We start from the raw sequence: 19934 nt of genomic DNA, 5'->3' as shown, positions 1-19934 counted from the left end.
GGGACTGCACTGAGGGGCACGAAATGAATTAATACGAGGGATACAGCTAACACTGGCCCTAGAGCATTGTGTGTTCAATAGAAGGGTTAGTTTGTGTTAGCTCTTAGTGTATTTCCTTAAGACATAAGCAGATAGCGAGATAGTATTTACAGTCTGATCTTATGTTTGTTGGGGGGAAAAAAGGCCCTATATGTAAATAAGTAGCAGGAGAAAGGTCTGGAAGTATAAGCCCCCGAAGGCGAATGAGGGTGATTTCTGGGTGGTGGGAATACAGCGATTTATAGTTGGTATTTATACCTCTTTGGATTTTATATGTTTATTTTTTTAAACAATGAACATTCTATATTTTTATACTAAGAAGGAAGGAAGGAAAAGGAGAAAGGAAAGAAGAGAAAAACCCCACAGTCCATCAACCTTTAAATACTCAGGCCTGAGAAAATTGTAAAAGCAGACAGGAGCATATATGGGACGAGTTTAAATGCTATTTACAGAGTTCGCGATGACACTGGGAAAATGTTTATAAAATGGTGTAAAGGGGGGAAACCGGGATACAAAACACTTTATGCATCGTAATCCCGGCTGCCCAGAAACACGCACAGAAAAAGGATTTGCAGGAAATATGCCAAAATATGAACAGCGATGATCTCTGAATACCAGGCTTATGGTTAATCATTACTGCCTCAGTACTGTTTTATATTTCCCAAACTGCCTGCGAGAGCCCGAAACTGCTTCTAGGATCAGAAGAGATGCAGAGCTGACCCTAACAGCAAGCACCATGACAATCCAAATCATAAACCGCTCTTACTTGCTTGATGGAGACCAGCAGCAGCAACAGGGCGAGCACGGGCCTCGCAGGGGCCGGGGGCGAGCGCTTCTTGGAGGGAGGGGGAGGCCTGGCCCCCCGGGCAGCGGTGGTGTCCATGGGCAGCGCGCGGACTCGGGGCGGGGGTCCCCCTTTCCTTCTCCCGGGCGCTGCCCCACCCGGTGCCGGCCTCGCCTTTCCCCCCCGCCCCCTGCAACTTCACAGGCGCGGGCACCTTTCTGGAACAGTCCACGATGTACCACAGGCGGCCCCCTCCGGCATTCCTCCCGGCACCGAGCGGGGAAATGTTTGCACAAACCCTCTCCACGCCGCGCAGAGAGCGTCTGAACCCGTCTAGGGCCACCTACCGATGATTCTCCCGGGTTTCTCATCAGCAGTGGCTCATCCCCCGCCCCAGCCCCCCCAAAGGCAGGGAGATTTTTCCCAGACCTTCCCCCAAGTCAGCTGTGCTCCCAGGGACTGCCTCGGCAGAGGCGAAGCCAGGCGGCCGGTGGTTCTGCTCCCCGAGCCCTGCTCAGTGCACGAGGCCCGCGGGCCGGAGCCTCGGGGTTCCAGCTGCTGAACAACAACTGGCTAAGAGGATGGGCCTCGGGCCAGTTGTGCGGTGGGCGTCTTGGCGAGGGAGCACGTTTCTTGCAAAGGCCCCAAGGGCAGGGTCTCCTCCGTGGGGGGGGTGGGGAGAGGGGGGCTGTCTATGCAAACAGTTCGAGGGAGATAGCAGCTTCTGGCCCAGGCCCCGAAGCAAAACCCCAATCAGGACTCAGGTCCCGTCTACCCGAGAGCCAAACGACGTGCGGGAAAGTCAAACACACCTCACGGTGGCCCCTTGTGCCGCCCGGCCCACCCGGCAGAGGCTTGCATGCAAAGCACCACCAGCGCTTGCTAAAGAACCCATTTGTGCGGGCTCACCGCTTTCACATGTGCAGAATCTTCCAGCCCACGACCACCGGCTTCATCGGTCCTCGCAACAACTGGCTGAGGGTGTGAGGATTTCTCCACCGGACAGCGGGGAGAATGAGGCGCAGAGAGGTTAGGTTGCTGGCCCACGGCCCCACAGCACTAAACGGCAGGGCCGGGAGACCCAGCATCACCTGTCGCGGCTTACCTGGTCAGGTGCTGATCTTCCCTTAACTCCCCACCGACGTTCCTATTCTCTAGCAGGCCCCTCACGGGGTCTCTGAAAACCTCTGCTCGGCCCTTCTGGCCCCACCTCTCCACGTCCAAGCTTCCCAGCCTCCAGACCAGAGCCGGGGAGGATGAGGTCCTGCCTGGCTGAGACGCAGGTGGGCAAGAGACAAGAAGACCCTGTTGGGATTTAGGTTAGTTTTGTTTTTCTCTCCATTCAAGTCGGACAGAGGAGCTCATCTTCGCTAACTTATCTGAGTGAATGAATTCTGAACGGTTAGGGGAAAACAAGTAAGCATCGCTTCCTAGAAATCCTTGGAAATCTTAAGATCCCCACGTGGCGAGATTTTAAACCTTAGAGGTCAAATGTTCATAGTGAACCAAGACCCCGAAAATGGACTGAGACAATAGTACGACCTCTGCAATCAGTGTGGTCTTCTCTGGGATAGCAGGACAAAGAGCGCCCAACGACGCTCCGATCCTTTCCTTACGGCTGGAAAGCCATTCTGGAACAACACGTTAACGACTCTGTCTTCCAGGCTGCACACCGGCAAAGGAAATGCCTGTCCGGTAAGAATATTCTAGCAAATGTCTTTGAACTTATTCTCAAAAACATTCTTTTTCTGAAGGGAGAGGGGTTAGGGCCACCCAGGACCTCCCCGCTGTTAGACAGATGCCATCTAGTGATAAGACGTGATAAATCCTCTTCCCGCAAGACCAGTGGCCAAGGCTGCAAACACAGCGCTCGCAGGACGTGTCCCCTTGCCCGCGCCGGCAGGAAGTAGAGAGTCAGAGTGACCCACAGGGCACCGCCCTTCTCTCCTACCGGCCCAGTCCAGTGATTCTCCATTATGTCTGCAGGTGTATCTGGGGGTGCTCAGGGAGTGCTAATATGCAGTCTAGGACCTGTGTGTTTCAGATGCCGCATGGACACCTTCTGTGACACTCTTCCTGCCCTCGCTCCTGCATCGATGTCCTCTGCCCAAGAAGCGGCTGTAGTCCCCTCTGTGTCACCACTCCCGGAGGGCCCCCTTGGCGAGGGCAGGAGTGAGGGCGCCAAGGGCTGTGCCTGCCAGCTTTTGAGGCCCCAGGACGGTGCTGAATGCTGCACCCTGCGGGGTGTGTGCCGCCCACCCCACCCCTGCTCTGCAGAGCACTTCGGTCCTGGGCCAGACTACCCGCACCTCGAGTCTCTCAATCCCCGAAACAGGACGTTGTCCTTGGCCATCCCTGTCTCTCTAGGGCTGGGCAGGGAACAGGCTGTGTGGGCTGTGAGATTGCGCATTTCTGGCACCCAACACTGAGTGCCCTGATGAATGTGGAAGGCAAGGGTGGGGCGGACTCACCCAGACACCTGCCCAAACGCCCTTGGTCTTCAGTCAAGCACCAGCGCCCTCCGCAAGAGCCGAAAGGTGGAAGGAACCTGAGTGCGGACAGGGGAATGAATGCACAAAATGTGGTCTATCCGCACAATGAGAGGCTACTGAGCGTTAGAAAGGAATTAATTCTGACACCTGCTGCAACATGGGTGAGCCTCGAGGACATTACGCTGAGTGAAATAAGCCAGTTGCAAAGAGACAATACTGCATGACCCCACTCACAGGAGGTCCCGGGTGCGGCCACATTCATAGGGACAGGAAGTAGAGTGGCAGGTGCCCGGGCTGGGGACAGGGATGGGGAGTAAGTGTTCACAGGGGCAGAGCTCCAGTGTCACGAGATGAAGAGGTCTAGAGATGGGATGCACAATAATGTGAGAGTGAAAAATGGTCACCGGGCGCCTGGGTGGCTCAGTTGGTTAAGCGACTGCCTTCGGCTCAGGTCATGATCCTGGAGTCCCGGGATCGAGTCCCGCATTGGGCTCCCTGCTCAGCAGGGGGTCTGCTTCTCCCTCTGACCCTCTTCCCTCTCGTGCTCTCTGTCTCTCATTCTCTCTCTCTCAAATAAATAAATAAAATCTTAAAAAAAAAAATGGTCACCAGGGTAAATTTCATCCTCTGCATATTTTACCCCAGGTTGAAAAAGACAAAACCAGAGAGCCAACCTCCTCCTGCGCACCCTCTCCCTGGGGAGGACTGAAGGGCCGGCTCTGCTGATGGGAATTTGTCCCCACTCTGTGCTTTCTCCTGTGGCTTCTCAGGCCACAGATGCCACATGCTGGGGGGCACCCAGGATCCCCCCCGGGGGACATGAGAGAAGCCTGTAAGGGTGCCAGATGGCAGGGCTGAGAGGGGCGGGTAGCATCTGGAGGCAGGGAGGGGGCCCGCTGCTCATCCCGATGCCACACGCCTCCTCCAGCCATGGACAGGGCCAGGCGGCAGCAGGTGCTGACCCTCCTCCCCGTCTGCCTCGCCCTGGCCTTCTCCCTCGCCGCCATGGGCAGCACCCACTGGTGCGAGGGGACCCGGAGGGTGGCGAAGCCTCTGTGCCGGGACCAGCTGGGCAGGATGCACTGCATTCACTTCATCGGGGGCCACAGCAGCGGTGGCAGGAGGGACAACAGGAGCCAGGCTGTCCAGTACATTTGGGAGACGGGGGACGACAAGTTCATCCAGTGCAGGTTCCACGTGGGGCTCTGGCAGTCCTGTGAGGAGGGCCTCGGCAGCGCAGGTAAGCACGGCCGCAGGGGACAGGGGTGGGTGACAGGTGCAGGAAGCTTTGGAGCTGTGCTACCCGGCTCTGAGTCCCAGCCCGGCCACTGACTGCCTCTGTGTCCTTGGGCAAGCTTCTTCACCTCTCTGAGCCTGTTTTCTCGGCTGTAAAATAGGAAGGATAACAGTGCTCGTGACCCAGAGTCATTATAAAGACTGAATGACTGCGTTCACGGTCTTGCAACAGTGCTTGCTGCGATGTGTTAATAAACACTCGCTTTTACCATTTGCTACTGTTACCCGATCCCTAGAGAACCCGAAGTGGCCCTGTCCCACTCTACTGTGTCCTTGCACTTTTAAAGGGGTCCTGGAATGGCAGGTTCTCTTAGAAAACTGACTTTTATCAGCATCGGTGGGAAGGGAACTCCCTCTGTGGAGCAGCTACCAGAAGTAAGATTCCTTAACAAGCTAGACCTTTGTCTCTGGAAACCCTTGAAATAACCCTACAGAGTAGTATTGTTTTCGCAGCTCACAAATGAGGAAACTGAGGCTCAGAGTTTCAGGTCACATGGCTGGTAAGCCCAACCCCTTTCTCACCGTATTATTACGAAGCTCTGATCTTTTGAGCTTCTGTGGGTTTGGCAGAATGGTGGTGAAGGAAATGGGGGAGGGGGAGAGAGGAGAGAGAAGAGGGAGGGGAAGGGTTGATATTTGGAGCTCTTATATATCAGAAAAAAAATTTTTTTTACCTCCTAAGGAACAGAGGAAGGAGGACCTGGACTCCCCAATGTCAGGTAGCCTGGCCGCAAACCCAAGCCCATGCTTGGGGCCAGGATGCTCTTCCCTTCCTGCTAGGAAAGCACACCCCTCAACGTGGAAAGGAGAGCCCCCCCATCCCCATTTCTCTCTTGATCTTGGGCTTAACACGTTAAATTTCTTGACCAGCTTTTTACTTTCCCTGGAGTTTCTAACTGCCTTTTCCCATCCTCATAGCATTAGTGGTTTATTCCTGAGGTCTAAGTAAAAGACTCCAAGTAGGAACCCTCTGATATGCTGCTTACCCCTCTCCATCCTGTCCCAGTGGGGGCCACAGAAGGGCAGTGCCTAGTCTTACTCTTCTTCATGTCCCAGTCAGTGTGAATGGCCTTTGCTTTAAGTATGGCTCATACACTGCCACAGTACCTAGAGATAAGCCTACCAGAAGCACCTCCCTACCCCTGTCCTCTGGGGAGTGCAGCTATCTTCCTATAAGTCCGCTCTCTCTACCCCCACAAACAGGCGCAGGAGGCTCACGATCCCGCATTCTGGAAGGCACCAAAGGCAGTCTCAGATTTTCAGTTTGGAAACTATGGCCACCAAACCCATAGGCAAGTTGCTTGGAGACTTCCACTCCCTTCCAAGTCCCCATCTGAGGACTGCCTACTTCATTTTCCAGAGCTGCATGTAAGCATCACACGGGCTATCAAATGTTTGCTGTGTATGATAGTCGCCCAGGAAGTTAATACAAATCCAGGTGCCCAGCCCTGGAGATTCTGATTCAGTAGGTCTTGGATGGTGTCTAAAAATCTACAGTCCTTTTTTAAAAAATATGTTTAACCAAGGTAATATTTACACGTGGATAAGAGATAAAATCATTTTGAAACGCTTATAAGGAAAACCAACAGTCCCCTGCTGCCTTCCAGCTTCATAACCTAATCCCACCCTTCAGGGAAACCACTTTTAGCTTAGTTGTTTCTTCTGGTATTTGCTTCCATGTTTCAAAAAACATGTGCTGTCTTCATGTTAGACATTATTTATTGAGTTCCTGTCATAATAGATAAGGCTAAATCTCTCATACGACCACATCCCACACCTGTTCTGCCATCTTCCTAATAAATCAATAAACCAATAATTTATTTAGAGTATATAAATATTGTTCATCACAGAACCAAAGAGGTGCTATCATTACATTAAATTTCTTGTACAGCTTTTTGCTTTTCCTAGAGTTCCTAATTGCCTTTTCTTTTCTCATCCTCATAGCATTTGCTTTTTATTCCTCTCAGCTCTCCTTTCCATCTGGTGTTATCCGTATCTCTAATAAGCTCCCCTGGTGATTAAGACACACACCAAAGTCAGAGAAACATGACCCAGGGTACAGCAAAGCCCTCTGGAAAGAGGGCACTCACAGCAGCATGGAATAAATTTGCTAAAAGCCATTTCCTTGTTAAGCACAGGAAGAATGTGCTAGGAGAATGGAAGGATAGAAAGACGAGTGAGCCACAGTGGTGAGACCTGAGATGAAACTAAAACAAGGAAAAAGATGATAAGTTATCACAAAGACTGATCTATGATATGGGAATAGAAAGGACGGAGAAGTTCCTTACAGCTCTGGGCATGGCGAAGTCTTCATAAAGGAGGTGGCCACGGTACCCAGACCTCCAAGCAGGACTATGATTTTAATAGATGGAGATTAGGGCTGAGATTATTCCAGGCAGACAGGACAGAGTGAGCAAAGTTCTGAGGCAGAACAGTTCTGGTATTTGCATTAGAACACAAGGCAGGGTGGAAGAATTTAACTCACATGGAAGAATTTAACTCACATGGCTCTTCAGTGTCACCTGAGGCAGCTTCTCCTCCCCTGCAACACAAGGTCACGGTCACTCCAGGACAAGGAACTGAGTAAGACAATGTTCCCTGGAAAGAAAAACCTAATAACCTAATTGAGGAACATTAGAAGCTTCTGTAATGTTAGGGGAGGTTGGGTCACAGTGGAACCTGAACCTGAGGGCGGGAATTAGAAAATTAGACAGTTGGGAGCTGCTTCCCCAATGACCAGGGAACTGGGAGAAAGGATTCTGCAGGGGTTGGACTCAAGGGAAGTCTGGGCTTTTCAGGGACTGGAAGCCTCATCTCTTAAATGATGTCAAAGCTAGGGGCTTCAGGCAGGGCTGGAAGCAGGTGCAAACTGTCTTCTGGCGTATGGCACATGCCTGACATACTCACACAAACACTGTGCAGATAGATGATGTAAACTGTCCCTGAGCTTTCTGATAAAAAACTATTACCAGGTCGGGGGAGGGGGCCTTCTCGACCTAAAACAGGGACCAATGGCTGTGTGAGGGTCTTTCAAACTTCTTCCTCTAGAGACCAGGAGTCTCCTTGGCACTTCTGCTAACGCAGGGTGTGTTTACTACCCACACACACACACACACACACACACACACATACCACCTTCTCATGGATCACACCACTAAAAGGTTTTTAAATATATTGTCAGGAACACAGGCTGAATTCTAAGGAGGGTTGAGGTTCTCAGTGATTCATGCACAAAGCCAAGTAGAAATAAAGAGTGTCATTCTTGACCCCTTTCGGATTTATGTGCATCATATATACTTGATGTCAAGCCAGAAAGAGGCTTTAACAAGCGCCTCACTGGATTTTCTCAAAGATGACACCCCCCCCAAGAGATGCTTTTTGAGATGCTTTTTGTAAAATTAAATAAAAAGTTTCTCGATTGTCAAAAAAATTGGAAAATGTTGCATATTACATTTTCTTCTTGAAAATTCGCAATGCACACTAACATATTAACATTTCTAAGAAGTCTCACAATAAAGAAGTCTGTTTACTATGTATTACATATCCCAGGGTTTCCCAAAATTAGTTGACCCCAGAAAAAGAGTCTGCTCGGAGGAACATTCTTTGTGAGAGACTTACCTAAAACAAGAGGTGCATTTTATAGATGGGAAAACCGAGATCTAGAGGCAGAAGTGCCCCCTCGAAGACTGAACAGTTAGATTCTAGTAGAGCAAGACATAGAGCTCAGATTTCTTAACCCAGACTCCCTGTTCCCCCCCAAACATGCCCAAAACTTGACCGAAAAGCAATTGTCTTATAATTGCCAATGAGTACATTTGTATCCATCAATCCAAGAAACCTCTGCTCACATTTTAATATGTTTCCTATTATAATAATGTTGTCTGGGTAAACCACAGTCTCTAAATATTGTCATCACTTTATTAAGAACCAAGAAGAGGACATCTTCCCCAGAACACCTTTTTTTTTTTCCTTTAAGAGAAACGTGATCACCTTCACATGTTACAAGATGCCCCCAGAGCAAAAAGTTTAGAATTAAGTTTTTATTAAATAATAGCAAACATACAAGAGAATAAAACAAAAGATATTCATCACAGGTCGAAAAACAATGCCCACAGAAAGTGGTAACAGAAGCGAATGGAGCAAGGCCATCAGGGAATGTCAATGACCTTGACACCTCATCCCCAACTCAAGGGGTCAGCCCCTTGCTCAGTTCAGCTTTATGGCCACATGGACTTAAGCGCTCGGTGTTGTCAGAACCTCTGATTTCTCGGAAGTAAGATATTTGTATTTCCATGTGAAAATTCCCAGTTTTAAAGTATCTTGAAGGGGGACCTGGGTGGCTCAGTCGGTTGAACCTCTGACTCTTGGTTTCAGCTCAGCTCATGATCTTGCAGTCGTGGGATCCAGCCCCACATCAGGCTCCGTACTCAGCAGGGCGTCTGTTTCGGATTCTCTCTCTCTGCCCCTCCCCCCCCACTCAATCTCTCTCTCTCAAATAAATAAATTAATAATCTTTTTTTTTTTAAAGATTTTATTTATTTGACAGAGAGAGCGAGCGAGGGAACACAAGCAGGGGGAGTGGGAGAGGGAGAAGCAGGCTCCCCGCTGAGCAGGGAGCCCAATGCGGGGCTCGATCCCAGGACCCTGGGATCATGACCTGAGCCGAAGGCAGACGCTTAACGACTGAGCCACTCAGGCGCCCCAATAAATTAATAATCTTAAAAAAAAAAGTATCTTGAAAACATTGCATCGGCCCGAGAAAGTATGTCTGTAGCAGAATATAGCCTGGGGCCCCCAGTTAAAGATCACTCCACACAAACATCTGCTCTTAGTGTAATTTATCACAAGTGCCTGGGAGATTCGGGGTACATGAAAGAAAAGGATTATAGCTGGAGGTGAATGGGAAGGCACCCAAATGGTGCTCGGAGAGAGGGTCAGAAGGGGCGCGGGCTGCTCAGGAGACCTACCAGTAAGCACTCCAGCCTGGAGAGAGTACCCCTTGATCCAAATAAGCCCAGGAAAGGGGCCTCGGGAAGCCCATCCACCCCCAGCTCTGCGGCACCATGAGGCCTCGTGAATGTTTTCCCTCTGAATCAGCTTCATCTCCCTCCCTGCAAAAGCTGACCCTCCAGGGAGCCCTTGCCTGGAGTGTGATTTGGGGACATCCCCTGCTCAAGCCACCTCTTCCTATCCCCATTCCTGCTGCCAGGATATCTTTCAAGGGGGGCGGCACCTCTGATTCCCTCCTCTGAAATGGCGAAGTGATGAGTCAAAAAAATGTGCTGGTTTCCAATTCTTCACTGTTCTGCTAAACTCCCAAAAGGTCAAGGACAGAGGGGCCTGGGCACCCCATGGGCGGTGGGAGTGGAGGATGAGCAGACGGGGATGCGAGAGCCCAGTGCGGGGGACCTGGCCGCCGTGTCCCAAGCTGGCTTGTCTCCCCGCTTGGCTGGTGAAGCCCTTACCGCCGAGCTATGTAACACCCGCCTCTCTGGCTTCATGGGATTTATGAAGATTTTTCCTTTTAATCCTGCTGGCCTCATTCAAGAGGAACACCATTTCTGAGGATTCAGATTAATCAGGGGCTCACTACGGCCTGACTCTTTGCCCAGGCTGACCTCAGACTTCAGAGCTTTGGTGAATTCTCCTAATCTCCTTGGCTGGCCTCCACTTTCTCTTCGCCCCGCCCCTGGTTCTGTACCTGGCCCCCTCTTTATTCCTGTGACAAAGGGCAGTCCTCTTGGGAAGGCAACATAGACAATTACTCCCCCATGCATTATGTAGAAAGACAGCAGGTGGTGCTGTGCAAAAGGATATGGAGTCTCAGGTGGGAGAGCCCAGTCTCCGATTCTGACTCTACCAACCTGTCTGAGCCTGGCCTCCAAATCTGTCAAAGACTATGGGTACTTGCCTTTATGGATAATGAAACACTCCCCCCCCCGCAAAAAAAGTGTCAGGCAGTTCATCAAATACTTGCAAACTTTCTCATTGGAGGACTTGTATGACACCCATTTCACAGATGAAGAGAGCGAGGTTTAGAGTATGAAGTCTCTCTGAGAGCAGCGTGTGAATGTAGAGATGTCCCCCCCCCATGCTGTGGGGGCCTCCTTGGTAGAACCAGGGGGACGTGGACAAATTTGGGGGACTGTGACCATAACATCACAGCCACTGCCCCAAATCACAGAATCTGCGAGGAGAACGGACCCATCGCCTCAATCCAAAGTTGACTTAATTAAAAAGCTGAAGAGGCCACTGTGGCTTTAGATCGGCAGATGGGTCCCCAAGGCTGTCGTCCTCACCCCAGCTGTGTAAAATGTTTGTTGTGGATGGTTATGTGACAGGTGAGAATGTATCCCAGCAGGGCGGCTCAAGCAAATGGCTGTATCATAAACCCAGGCTTTGTTCCTCTTTCTCCTATAGCCCAGCAGAGGTGCACTGCAGACGTGCAAAGCAATGAGGCCCCAGGGCACTTGGAGTTTCATGAGGACAAGCACGGCAAATCTCAAGGATTATGGTCTTTAGACAAGCACTGCCACGAATGTGCACCTGCTCATGCATAGGATCCTTCCCGCGTGAGCCTGACCAGGTGGAAAGTGAAGCCAAGGGAAGGGCTCAGTGTTGGGAGGACAGGGAGAGGAGGCTGGCCATAAAAGAAGAGGAATTTTGACTCAGTGCTGGAGGAATAAGGAGCCACAGTAGGCTCTTGAATAGGGGACTTATCTGGGATTTTCTCTCCTCCTCCGAAGAAGTAATTTCCACAGTCGAAAGATGCTCCCCTGAGCTTATTTCTGTCCCTGAAAACTTCCAGCAAAGGCAGGTGCCGTGATCCTGGCCCTCAGGGTACTTAGAGTCTATTGTAATTAATAATGATGGGTGCTAGTCACATGCAAATAGGGCCCAGCGGAACTCATTTATTTCAGTGCGATTTCAGTGCGTATTATGTCATTAAATCCTCAAAGCGAGGCTACTGCAGGGACTCCCGAACCTGTTTTAGGGACAAGAGAGCCATTCCTTTGAAGAGGCAATGATCTGTGCCCTGCCTTGCCCTGTTTTAGTTCCTGGCAGCCCAGGAAGACCCTGAGATCATGACCTGAGCCGAAATCAAGAGTTGGATGCTTAACCGACTGAGCCATCCAGGCGCCCCTGCTCTAATTCATTTTTAAAAATCAATACCTGATAGACACTGGGGAGGGTATGTGCTCTGGTAAGCGCTGTGAATTGTGCAAGACTGTTGAATCTCAGATCTGTACCTCTGAAACAAATAATGCAATATATGTTAAGGAAAAAAAAAAGAAGAAGAAGAAGGTAGCGGGAGGGGAAGAATGAAGCAGGGGAAATCAGAGGGGTAGATGAACCATGAGAGACGATGGACTCTGAAAAACAAACAGGGTTCTAGAGGGGAGGGGGGTGGGAGGACGGGTTAGCCGGGTGGTGGGTATTGAGGAGGGCACGTTCTGCATGGAGCACTGGGTGTTATGCACAAACAATAAATCATGGAACACTTCATCTAAAACTAATGATGTAATGTATGGGGATTAACATAAGAATAAAAAATAAATAAATAAATAAAAACACATTAAAAAAATCAATACCAACTTTGTTACTTTCCCTCTAACTGGAAACAAACTATCTGAGGCTCACACCATAACGGATGCTGTTGGGGAAGTTGAGAACCCCTGGTCTCAGGCTCGCAGTATCAGTCCAGATGGGCTGGATTATGCTGCAGTAACAAACAACCCCCAAATCCCAGTGGTTTCAGTCAACAAATTCATTTCTAGTTCATTCTGTGTGGATTTTTCAGGTCGGCAAGGGGTGAGCCACAGCCCTTGTGGCTCCCCACAGCCATTCAGGGACCCAGGCTGATAGACACTCCATCCAGACGTGTTCTTCTGTGATCACAGAGGCAGGGAAACAAGAACCAGTGGGCAGTCCATTGGCTCTTAAAGCTTCTGACCAGAAGTGACGCATCTCACAGCAGCTCCCTATTCACTGGCCAAAGAAAGTCATATGGCCAAGCCTGGACTCACGGGATGGGATGGGATTGAATCATGCTCCCGTAGGGTGGGTGGGGGGCACTACACGTCTATGAACAATAAAGCAATCTGCCACGTTCCCCAATCCTTGTTCAACATGACCAGGGATAGATAGTAACACAGTCCGTCGCTAACTGTCACAGCTACTCCTACTTATGACTATATTCTCCTTGTGTTCTAGGTGAAAAGTGTAGGAGTTTCCAGAGTATAATACCAGCTGAAGAACAAGGTAAATACCTTACTCGTGTTCTGTCCACCAGCCACAATTTGGATAATTTTTTCTGTCCATAATTTGGATAACTTTTATTGTTTTTGTTGGGACGCAGGAAAAGATGAGAGAGATATTTATGGTTTTCCCATGAAGTCAAATCCAGAAGCTAGAACCGCTGGCTCTCTCCACATGCCCTATAGTCAGTGGTGCTGGAAAATGTCAAACCATCCATTTTGCCGGTGGGAAGCCCCGACGGGTAGTGTTAGCTGTTTTCCAGGGTATGAATAATCCCGCCGTGGCTCACTGCAAACTACTAATACAAGGTAAATGCAGGGCTGGGAAGAGATGAGCTCCAGCCACCACTGCCTACAGCACTTTGTCTCCATAACACTCATCAAATCCGCGATGACTTTCTCCGTATCTGTTTCCCCAGCTGGGATAAAGGTTTTGTGAAGGCATGAATCATGCCTGTTTCATCCACTGCTGGGTCCCCAGCCCCTAGCTTGCTCTACTGGAGGACTTCCAGAAACATTAGCTTCCCTCCCTGTCCCCTTGACCCATTCGCCCCCACCTCCAACACAGTTCCCTGGAGCCTCAGGTGGGATCCCCTCCAGAGGGCAAATAATTGTCTCACATAGAAACAAACAAGGTTTTGGGATCTCTAACCAGGGCTCTTAAACTCTCAGACATCTCTGTCCTCTTGTTTAACTGTGTGCTTCTTCTTTAAAAAGACAAAGTCTTCTGGTGAAATCTAAACAACGCATTAGCTGTGGAGCTAGAGAATAAAGACCCCCAGCATCTCTCGTGTCTTCACATCAGACTCTTATTCTATTTCTTTTCCCTCCCAGCAAAGGACAATATTTACACAATCCTCTCTCAACACCAAGGAGCCCTCTGTGACTGCCAACTTTCAAGATTCAACAGACATAGCTGTGGTTTTTTTACCCCTTGGTGTTTGGTTTTTATTTTTAATTTTTTATTTATTTCTTTTGTTTTAGAAGTGAACTAAATCAAAGGGCTAGACATGGCAGTACTTCTGAATTCTCAGTGCTCAACATCTTTGACATTCTCACATTTTTGCAGGTGTTCTGTGGTTGTCCATTGGGGCTGAAATCCTGAATATCCTTCTGTTGTTGACAAGTGCCATCCTCCTGGGCTCCAGAGTGAGTTATCATGGCTCTGGGCTCCACTGGCTCAGGGTGGACGCATCTGTGGCCATCCTCATGGTGCTCGCAGGTACTTGCCCACAGCAGTATTCAGACAGGCTGACTCCCCGCACCCTGCCCCAGTCGGAGGGACAGAGCTTCAGCCAAAGTGCAGGCTGGCTCTTTTCTGTCGATGGCCAGTTCATCAAGACAGCTGGCTGGTCTACCGGAGAAGTCGCTGAGTTAACCCCATTGCGGGGAAAGCAATGATGCTTTGGGTGACTGATGAAAAGAAATGGGGTAGGCATGGGGCTTGGAGAATAAAATGTCTTACTGTGCCTTTATCACAACTCTGGGAAGGAGATACACTGGCTCTGAGAACAGAAATTGCCTAATTTAGTAGGGTGGTTGTGCATGAAAAATTCTGCCTGGGTTCAAATCCCTGCTACCTAATGGTTGTGTGGCCCCAGGCAAGTCACTCAACCTCTCTGAGCCAGCTCTCTCAAGAGACTATGGTGATGACTAGGTAAGAATGCACCTAGTATGTAGTAAGAATGCAAGAAATGGTCACTTGTTAAAAATCATCATCCAAGTTTGGTGTACATATAAGAACGAAGAACACCCTTTTTGGGGGGTGGGGTTCTTCTGTGTCCTCCAAGCAACTTTTAGAGCAACTTCATTTGGTCTCCTGAGTTGGCCTTTCCATCAAGAGAAGAACCCCAAACAAATGACTTCCTTCGATTCTCTGTCCCGATACTTGAAGCTCTGTTAATAGTGCATCAGCCCAACTGGGAGCTCACTTCTGTGCTGGTAAGTGTCAGGTGTCTTTCCCAAGCCTTATCACCAGTGACTAGGATGATAAAATCCAATTTATGGATCTTCATAGCAAAGAGGCAGGCCATGGACTCTTGGAGACTCTTCCCCAGGTTCTGGCATCCCCGAGAGCCCCCCAGGATCATGAGAGTAGGCTTCTTTCCGGATGTCTGATCATTGGGATCTGCGAACACAATGTCAGGTAAAATGTTTGAGGATTTACATCACAAAGACTTCAGCCAGCCCTATTAACATATAATTGCCCCCACCAATTAAAACTATTTCTATTTGGACCCCTGAAGCCAATCCCTAACTGGCCACCATTTGCCATACATTTATTAAATTAAAACACCATATGTGTAGTTAGAGTCCCTGCAAAAAGAAAGACAAAACAACAAAACAACTAGGGTTTAAAAGTAAAATTCAAGAAAGCTTTCTTGAACAGAAGACCAAATTCTCTATATAGAAAGCTCCCTCCAAGTACCTGGAAAAATAGACACAGTGCACTCAAACCCTCAACATATCCTCCAAACCTATGGGAAAAAAAGTCTTCGGGGGTCTCCAGGCAAAAAAACCAAGACACTTACAAAGGAAAGAAAATCCCCTTGGCAGCTGATTTCTGTTCCTCCTGAATACTGCCACGTGAGTCTAGTGTGGCCAGAACATGCTCAGATTTTTATCTAAAGTATCCCAGTGTTGAAGCCTTAGCAAATCATCCACATGAAAAAGAATAACATGACAGAAGACTGTAGAATGTGGCATCAGGCCAAATGTAGCTCAAGGACCCCTCATCTGTGCTGGGAAAGAGAGAATGGAACATCGGAGCCTCTGAGCATAGGGAGACAGGGGTATTATAGACTGGGGAGAGTTCGTCATGGGAGGAATTACCTGGCCACTGTGCAAATTCATGAAAATAAGGAATTAGTGCATATGTGAAACATGAAGGCAGCTTGAAAGGACTCAAGGAGGATGCTACTGGCTTTCTTTCATCCAACTCACATAAGGTAGAGAAACTCCATTCCTAACTCTGGCTCACAGAGCTCTCCTTATGCAGGGCTTCTCAGCATGGTGGCCCACATGATGTACACAACCATTTTTCAAATCACTGTGAACCTTGGACCAGAAGATTGGAAGCCTCAGACGTGGGACTACGGCTGGTCCTACTGGTGAGTTCTGGCCGTGGTCCTCAAGTCCTGACGGGCTGTCAGGGATGCACACGGGTTTTATAGGACTACGGACCTTGGCCATCATTCCGCCATCTGACTTTGGATGAATTTCTTAACCATTCTGTAGCCCCGCTCTCTCCTCTGTGAAGGGATGATACTTGTCTCATGCATTCATAGGCATTTAAAGAGATTAGGTTTGGTAAAATCTTTGACCCAGAGTCAAGTCCTCAAGCCACGGAGACACTGATGTTATTCCATTCTTAAACACAGCTGGGGGGAGAGTCCCGAGTAATAATGCCTAGTAAATACTTCAGTATTGGGAGACCCAGCCCCAGTTTCTAATGGACAAAGCCAGGACATAAAAGTTCTGTCTCTTAACGGAAAGACTCAGCCATGCCATATAAGATCACAGCGGTTCTTTTTGATATGGATCTCCGAAGTACAGCGGCAGTTTTATACACACACACACACACGTACATTTTCATCCTGTATAACAATCTCTTATGTTACTTTTCTCTTTGTAAAACAAATAACACATTCTAGGTTTACTCCCTCATCTTACCGTTCTGGAGTTTGGTGAACATGTCCGTATACTGTTACCCGCATGATTTATTAGATTTTGTACTCTTCCCAGTTTGTGTCTCAACCTGAAGAAGTTTTTTTTTTTTTTTACAAACATTTCTTTGAGCATCACACCATTCCCTCGACCTGTGTGTCACTTTAGTTGCCTCCTTCCAGACAGGTGTCATTGTTTCTGAGGTGACGTCACTGGTGTTACCCACAGTGGAGAACCCAGCTGCACTAGAGCTCAGATCACTGTCAGGTGGGCCAACAACTATAGTCAACTGATGCTGTGGGTTGAAGTAGATCCCAAACATCAAAGGAATCTGTAGAATGGTCTATTTGTTTCCAATATCATTTTGTTTCGTTTCCAATTACTTGTAATTACTTAACTCTTAATCAAAGAAATAGATGCAAATAGTGTTTAAAAATCAAATAGTATTAAACAGGGGCACCTGGATGGCTCATTCTGTAGAGCACACAACTCTTGATCTCGGGGTCGTGAGTTTGAGATCAAGCAGAGATCACTTAAAAATAAAATCTTTAAAAAAAATCAAATAGCATAAACATAGCAATCTCTCAATTCTGTCTTTCCCTAACCCACTCCTCTAGCCCCACCAAAGCCCCCCATCTTTCTCTCCACTCGGGACGGCTATTCTGAGGCATGCCACATGACACTTCCTTTTGCCACTCCTTTGTACAGGAGAGCTGTTTCCTAGGTTCCATATCATTATCTTACTTATTTTGCATTCACATTTTGTGGGGGCACATCCCCCAATGATAGAGAAATTATTTTATTTCTTGCATATTTGGAAAGGTACTTATTCGATGCTCCATATTTGATTGATAGTTTGGCAGAGTGTAGAATCCTTTGTTGAAAATCATTTTCCCTGAAAAATGTGAAGGCATAGTTCCATTTCCTTCTAGAACTTACTGATTCTGGGAAGAGTTCCATACTCTTCTGATTCATGTTCCATTATAAGTAGGCTGGTGTTTTCTACTCTTTATTACTGGTGTTCAGAAATGTCAGGATAATGCACCTTGGAGTCTTTCATTCACTTTCATTCTTCTTTCCTGTGCTTGATGGGTCCTTCAATCTGAATATTCATGTCCTAGAATTCTGGGGATTTTTCTGTTATTATTTCATTGATTATTTCCATTCCTTAGCTTTCTGTTCTCTTTAGAAACTTCTTGTTAGTTCAATATCGAGACTCTTGGATTAATCATCTAAATGTCATCGTATCCCTCACATTTTCTAGCTCCTTCTTTTTGTAATCTTTTCTGAAAATGTTCCTCTCTTTGTCATCTAACCTTCCTACTGAATTATTATTTGGATCTTACTTGAATTTCCAAAAGGTCTTTCTTGTTTTCTGGTTGTTCCTTTTTCATATATCCTGATCTTGCTTTGTTCATGCACCATCTTCTCATATCTCTCTGTAGATAGTGATCAAAGGGTTTTCTTCTGGTTGCTGTTTTCTTCTGTTCCTTGTGCTATCTCTTTTCTTTAGATGCCCCTCCCCCCCGCTTTTTTCTGTTTACTGTTGGGCCTTTCCCCTAGATGTTGGTATCTTTGATGTCAAGTTATATTTAAGGATGATTGGAAACTCTAGAGTGCGCTTAGAAATTAGTTATGGGTAGGTTTCTTTGTAGGTAATTGGATAAGGGGACTTCTATTTTACCTGGGAATTTCACCCCCTGAAAACACACAAATGCCAGTTGGCAGAGGTTCTTTCTTAGCAACCATTCCACTGGGTTCCATAGAAGGTGAAAAGTATAGATCATCATATCAGAATGCAACAGGCTTCCAGAGGGTAGAGATAGAAAGTAACAACACCAATGTCGTGCCCTGGGTTAGAGCCAACCACCACCACAACTAAAAGCAACACTGGTGTGTTAGCAGATACTATGCTGAGTACTTCCCAGAATTAGTTCATTGAATTCCTCACAACCACCCTGTGTGTGGTGTTACTATTAGTCAAGTTTTGCAGATGATGAACCTGATCCAGAGAGATGAAGTCACCAGCTCAAGAGTGCACAGCTCATAAGAGATAGGGGCAAACCCACAGTGCAAACTTAGCACAATGTCCCCAGAGTCCGTTCTCTTAACCACTGGGCTACAACAACACTGTTGGCTGGTCTCTGAAACTTGTGATCCAAAGGCCAGGTCCAAATTGGGTGGAAAGAGGCGCTGGTTTTTCACCAGACTGACCACCAGCAGGAAACCCTGGAACCACAGCCTCTTTCCTGCTCCTTCCTAACTGTGCCTTTTGTTGACAGCCTCGCGTGGGTTTCCTTTGCCCTCTGCATGGCTGTGTCGGTCATGGCCATGAACAGATACACAGCAGCCCGCCTGGAGTTCATAGAGAAGCAGAGGATACAGAAGGGCAGTCGGCACTCTCAGCAAAACTTCCCAGAACCCAAGGCTTTGGAAAGTGTTTGGGAAACAAAAGCTGCTCCCAGCCCTGACAGGCATGCCCTCGTGAGTGTGTCAGAGCACCTGCCACCAAATGACCCAGGCAAAGTGTCCATGTGCTAGCCAGTGCTTGTGGATGTCAAATCTGCACAGACAGGCAAGCCAGACACTTATGTCCACAATGAACATCTCTGGGGTGGGCTTCAGAAGGCTGTGGTCCAGGTAAACTTTCTACCCACCATCTTACCCTTTATTAAACAGCTTTGGCTTCAGCTAATGATTCCTGGTAAAATGTCAGTGTCTTTAAGTGAGATTACGCTTACAGAAGATATCAACCATTGACACTCTAGTATAAATGAGCATCTCAAGCTTTCATGACAGTGGGCTTAATAAGGGTAACCAAAGAAGAAGGAACATGTAAGCACTAAGGGTAAGAGAAGTTGAAGAAAGGGGAAAGCAAGGTTCTAACTACAAAGGGTGTGAAATGTGTTGCCCGCACTTGTTTGTTGACAGAAGAGTCCAGAAAATTTTCCCTTAATGAGCACACACACATTGATAGTATGTGTGACTATCCCATACTTTCTCTGTTATTTTAATTAAGAAAGCGCAAATTTAAATTTAAGGAATTGGTTTTGTGTTACTTTAAATATGTATTTTCTTTGCAATTTCCTAATTTCTACCTGTAGTAGAATCTACTTGGAAGGATAATCAAATGATAAAACAAAATAAGAAGAGTCGAATGGAATGACATCTTATCACAATTAAGTAGAACAAATGTTGGAGTTGTTGTGCTTAAATTGCCAGGCACTTTTGCTTCTAAAAATAAACATTGCTAAATGTGCGAGTTTTGTTTGAAGCAATGGGGTTCTGCATGTGTCTTAATGTGTTCAGTTACAGTATTATATAAGTTTTTCTTGTATTTTAAACTAACATATTATCGAGGCCACAGGTCGTTAGACACATAATTTGGGTTTTTTGAAA

At 47.7% G+C, this 19934-nt stretch overlaps 2 protein-coding genes across 2 annotated transcripts in view; one reads left to right on the top strand and one right to left on the bottom strand.

Moving 5' to 3' along the window:
* GLP2R (glucagon like peptide 2 receptor) overlaps window positions 1-922 on the bottom strand; it is a 51522-nt gene extending 50600 nt beyond the window's left edge. The window contains exon 1 of the mRNA XM_034989303.1: window positions 806-922. Coding sequence (XP_034845194.1) covers window positions 806-922 — 117 coding nt within the window. The remainder of the gene's footprint in view (window positions 1-805) is intronic.
* Window positions 923-4245: 3323 nt separating this feature from the next.
* On the top strand, window positions 4246-19076 carry GSG1L2 (GSG1 like 2). Its single transcript, XM_034989825.1, has 5 exons — window positions 4246-4555; window positions 12826-12873; window positions 13939-14091; window positions 15868-15979; window positions 18818-19076. Exons 1-5 carry the CDS (start codon window positions 4246-4248, stop codon window positions 19074-19076), a joined length of 882 nt encoding a protein of 293 aa, XP_034845716.1.
* The last annotated feature ends 858 nt before the right edge of the window (window positions 19077-19934 follow it).

The sequence above is a fragment of the Mirounga leonina genome, unplaced genomic scaffold, assembly GCF_011800145.1.
Source record: "Mirounga leonina isolate KUSES-001 unplaced genomic scaffold, KU_Mleo_1.0 Mir_488, whole genome shotgun sequence".
Classification (NCBI taxonomy): Eukaryota; Metazoa; Chordata; class Mammalia; order Carnivora; family Phocidae; genus Mirounga; species Mirounga leonina.
This window is presented reverse-complemented; position numbering and strand designations above follow the sequence as displayed.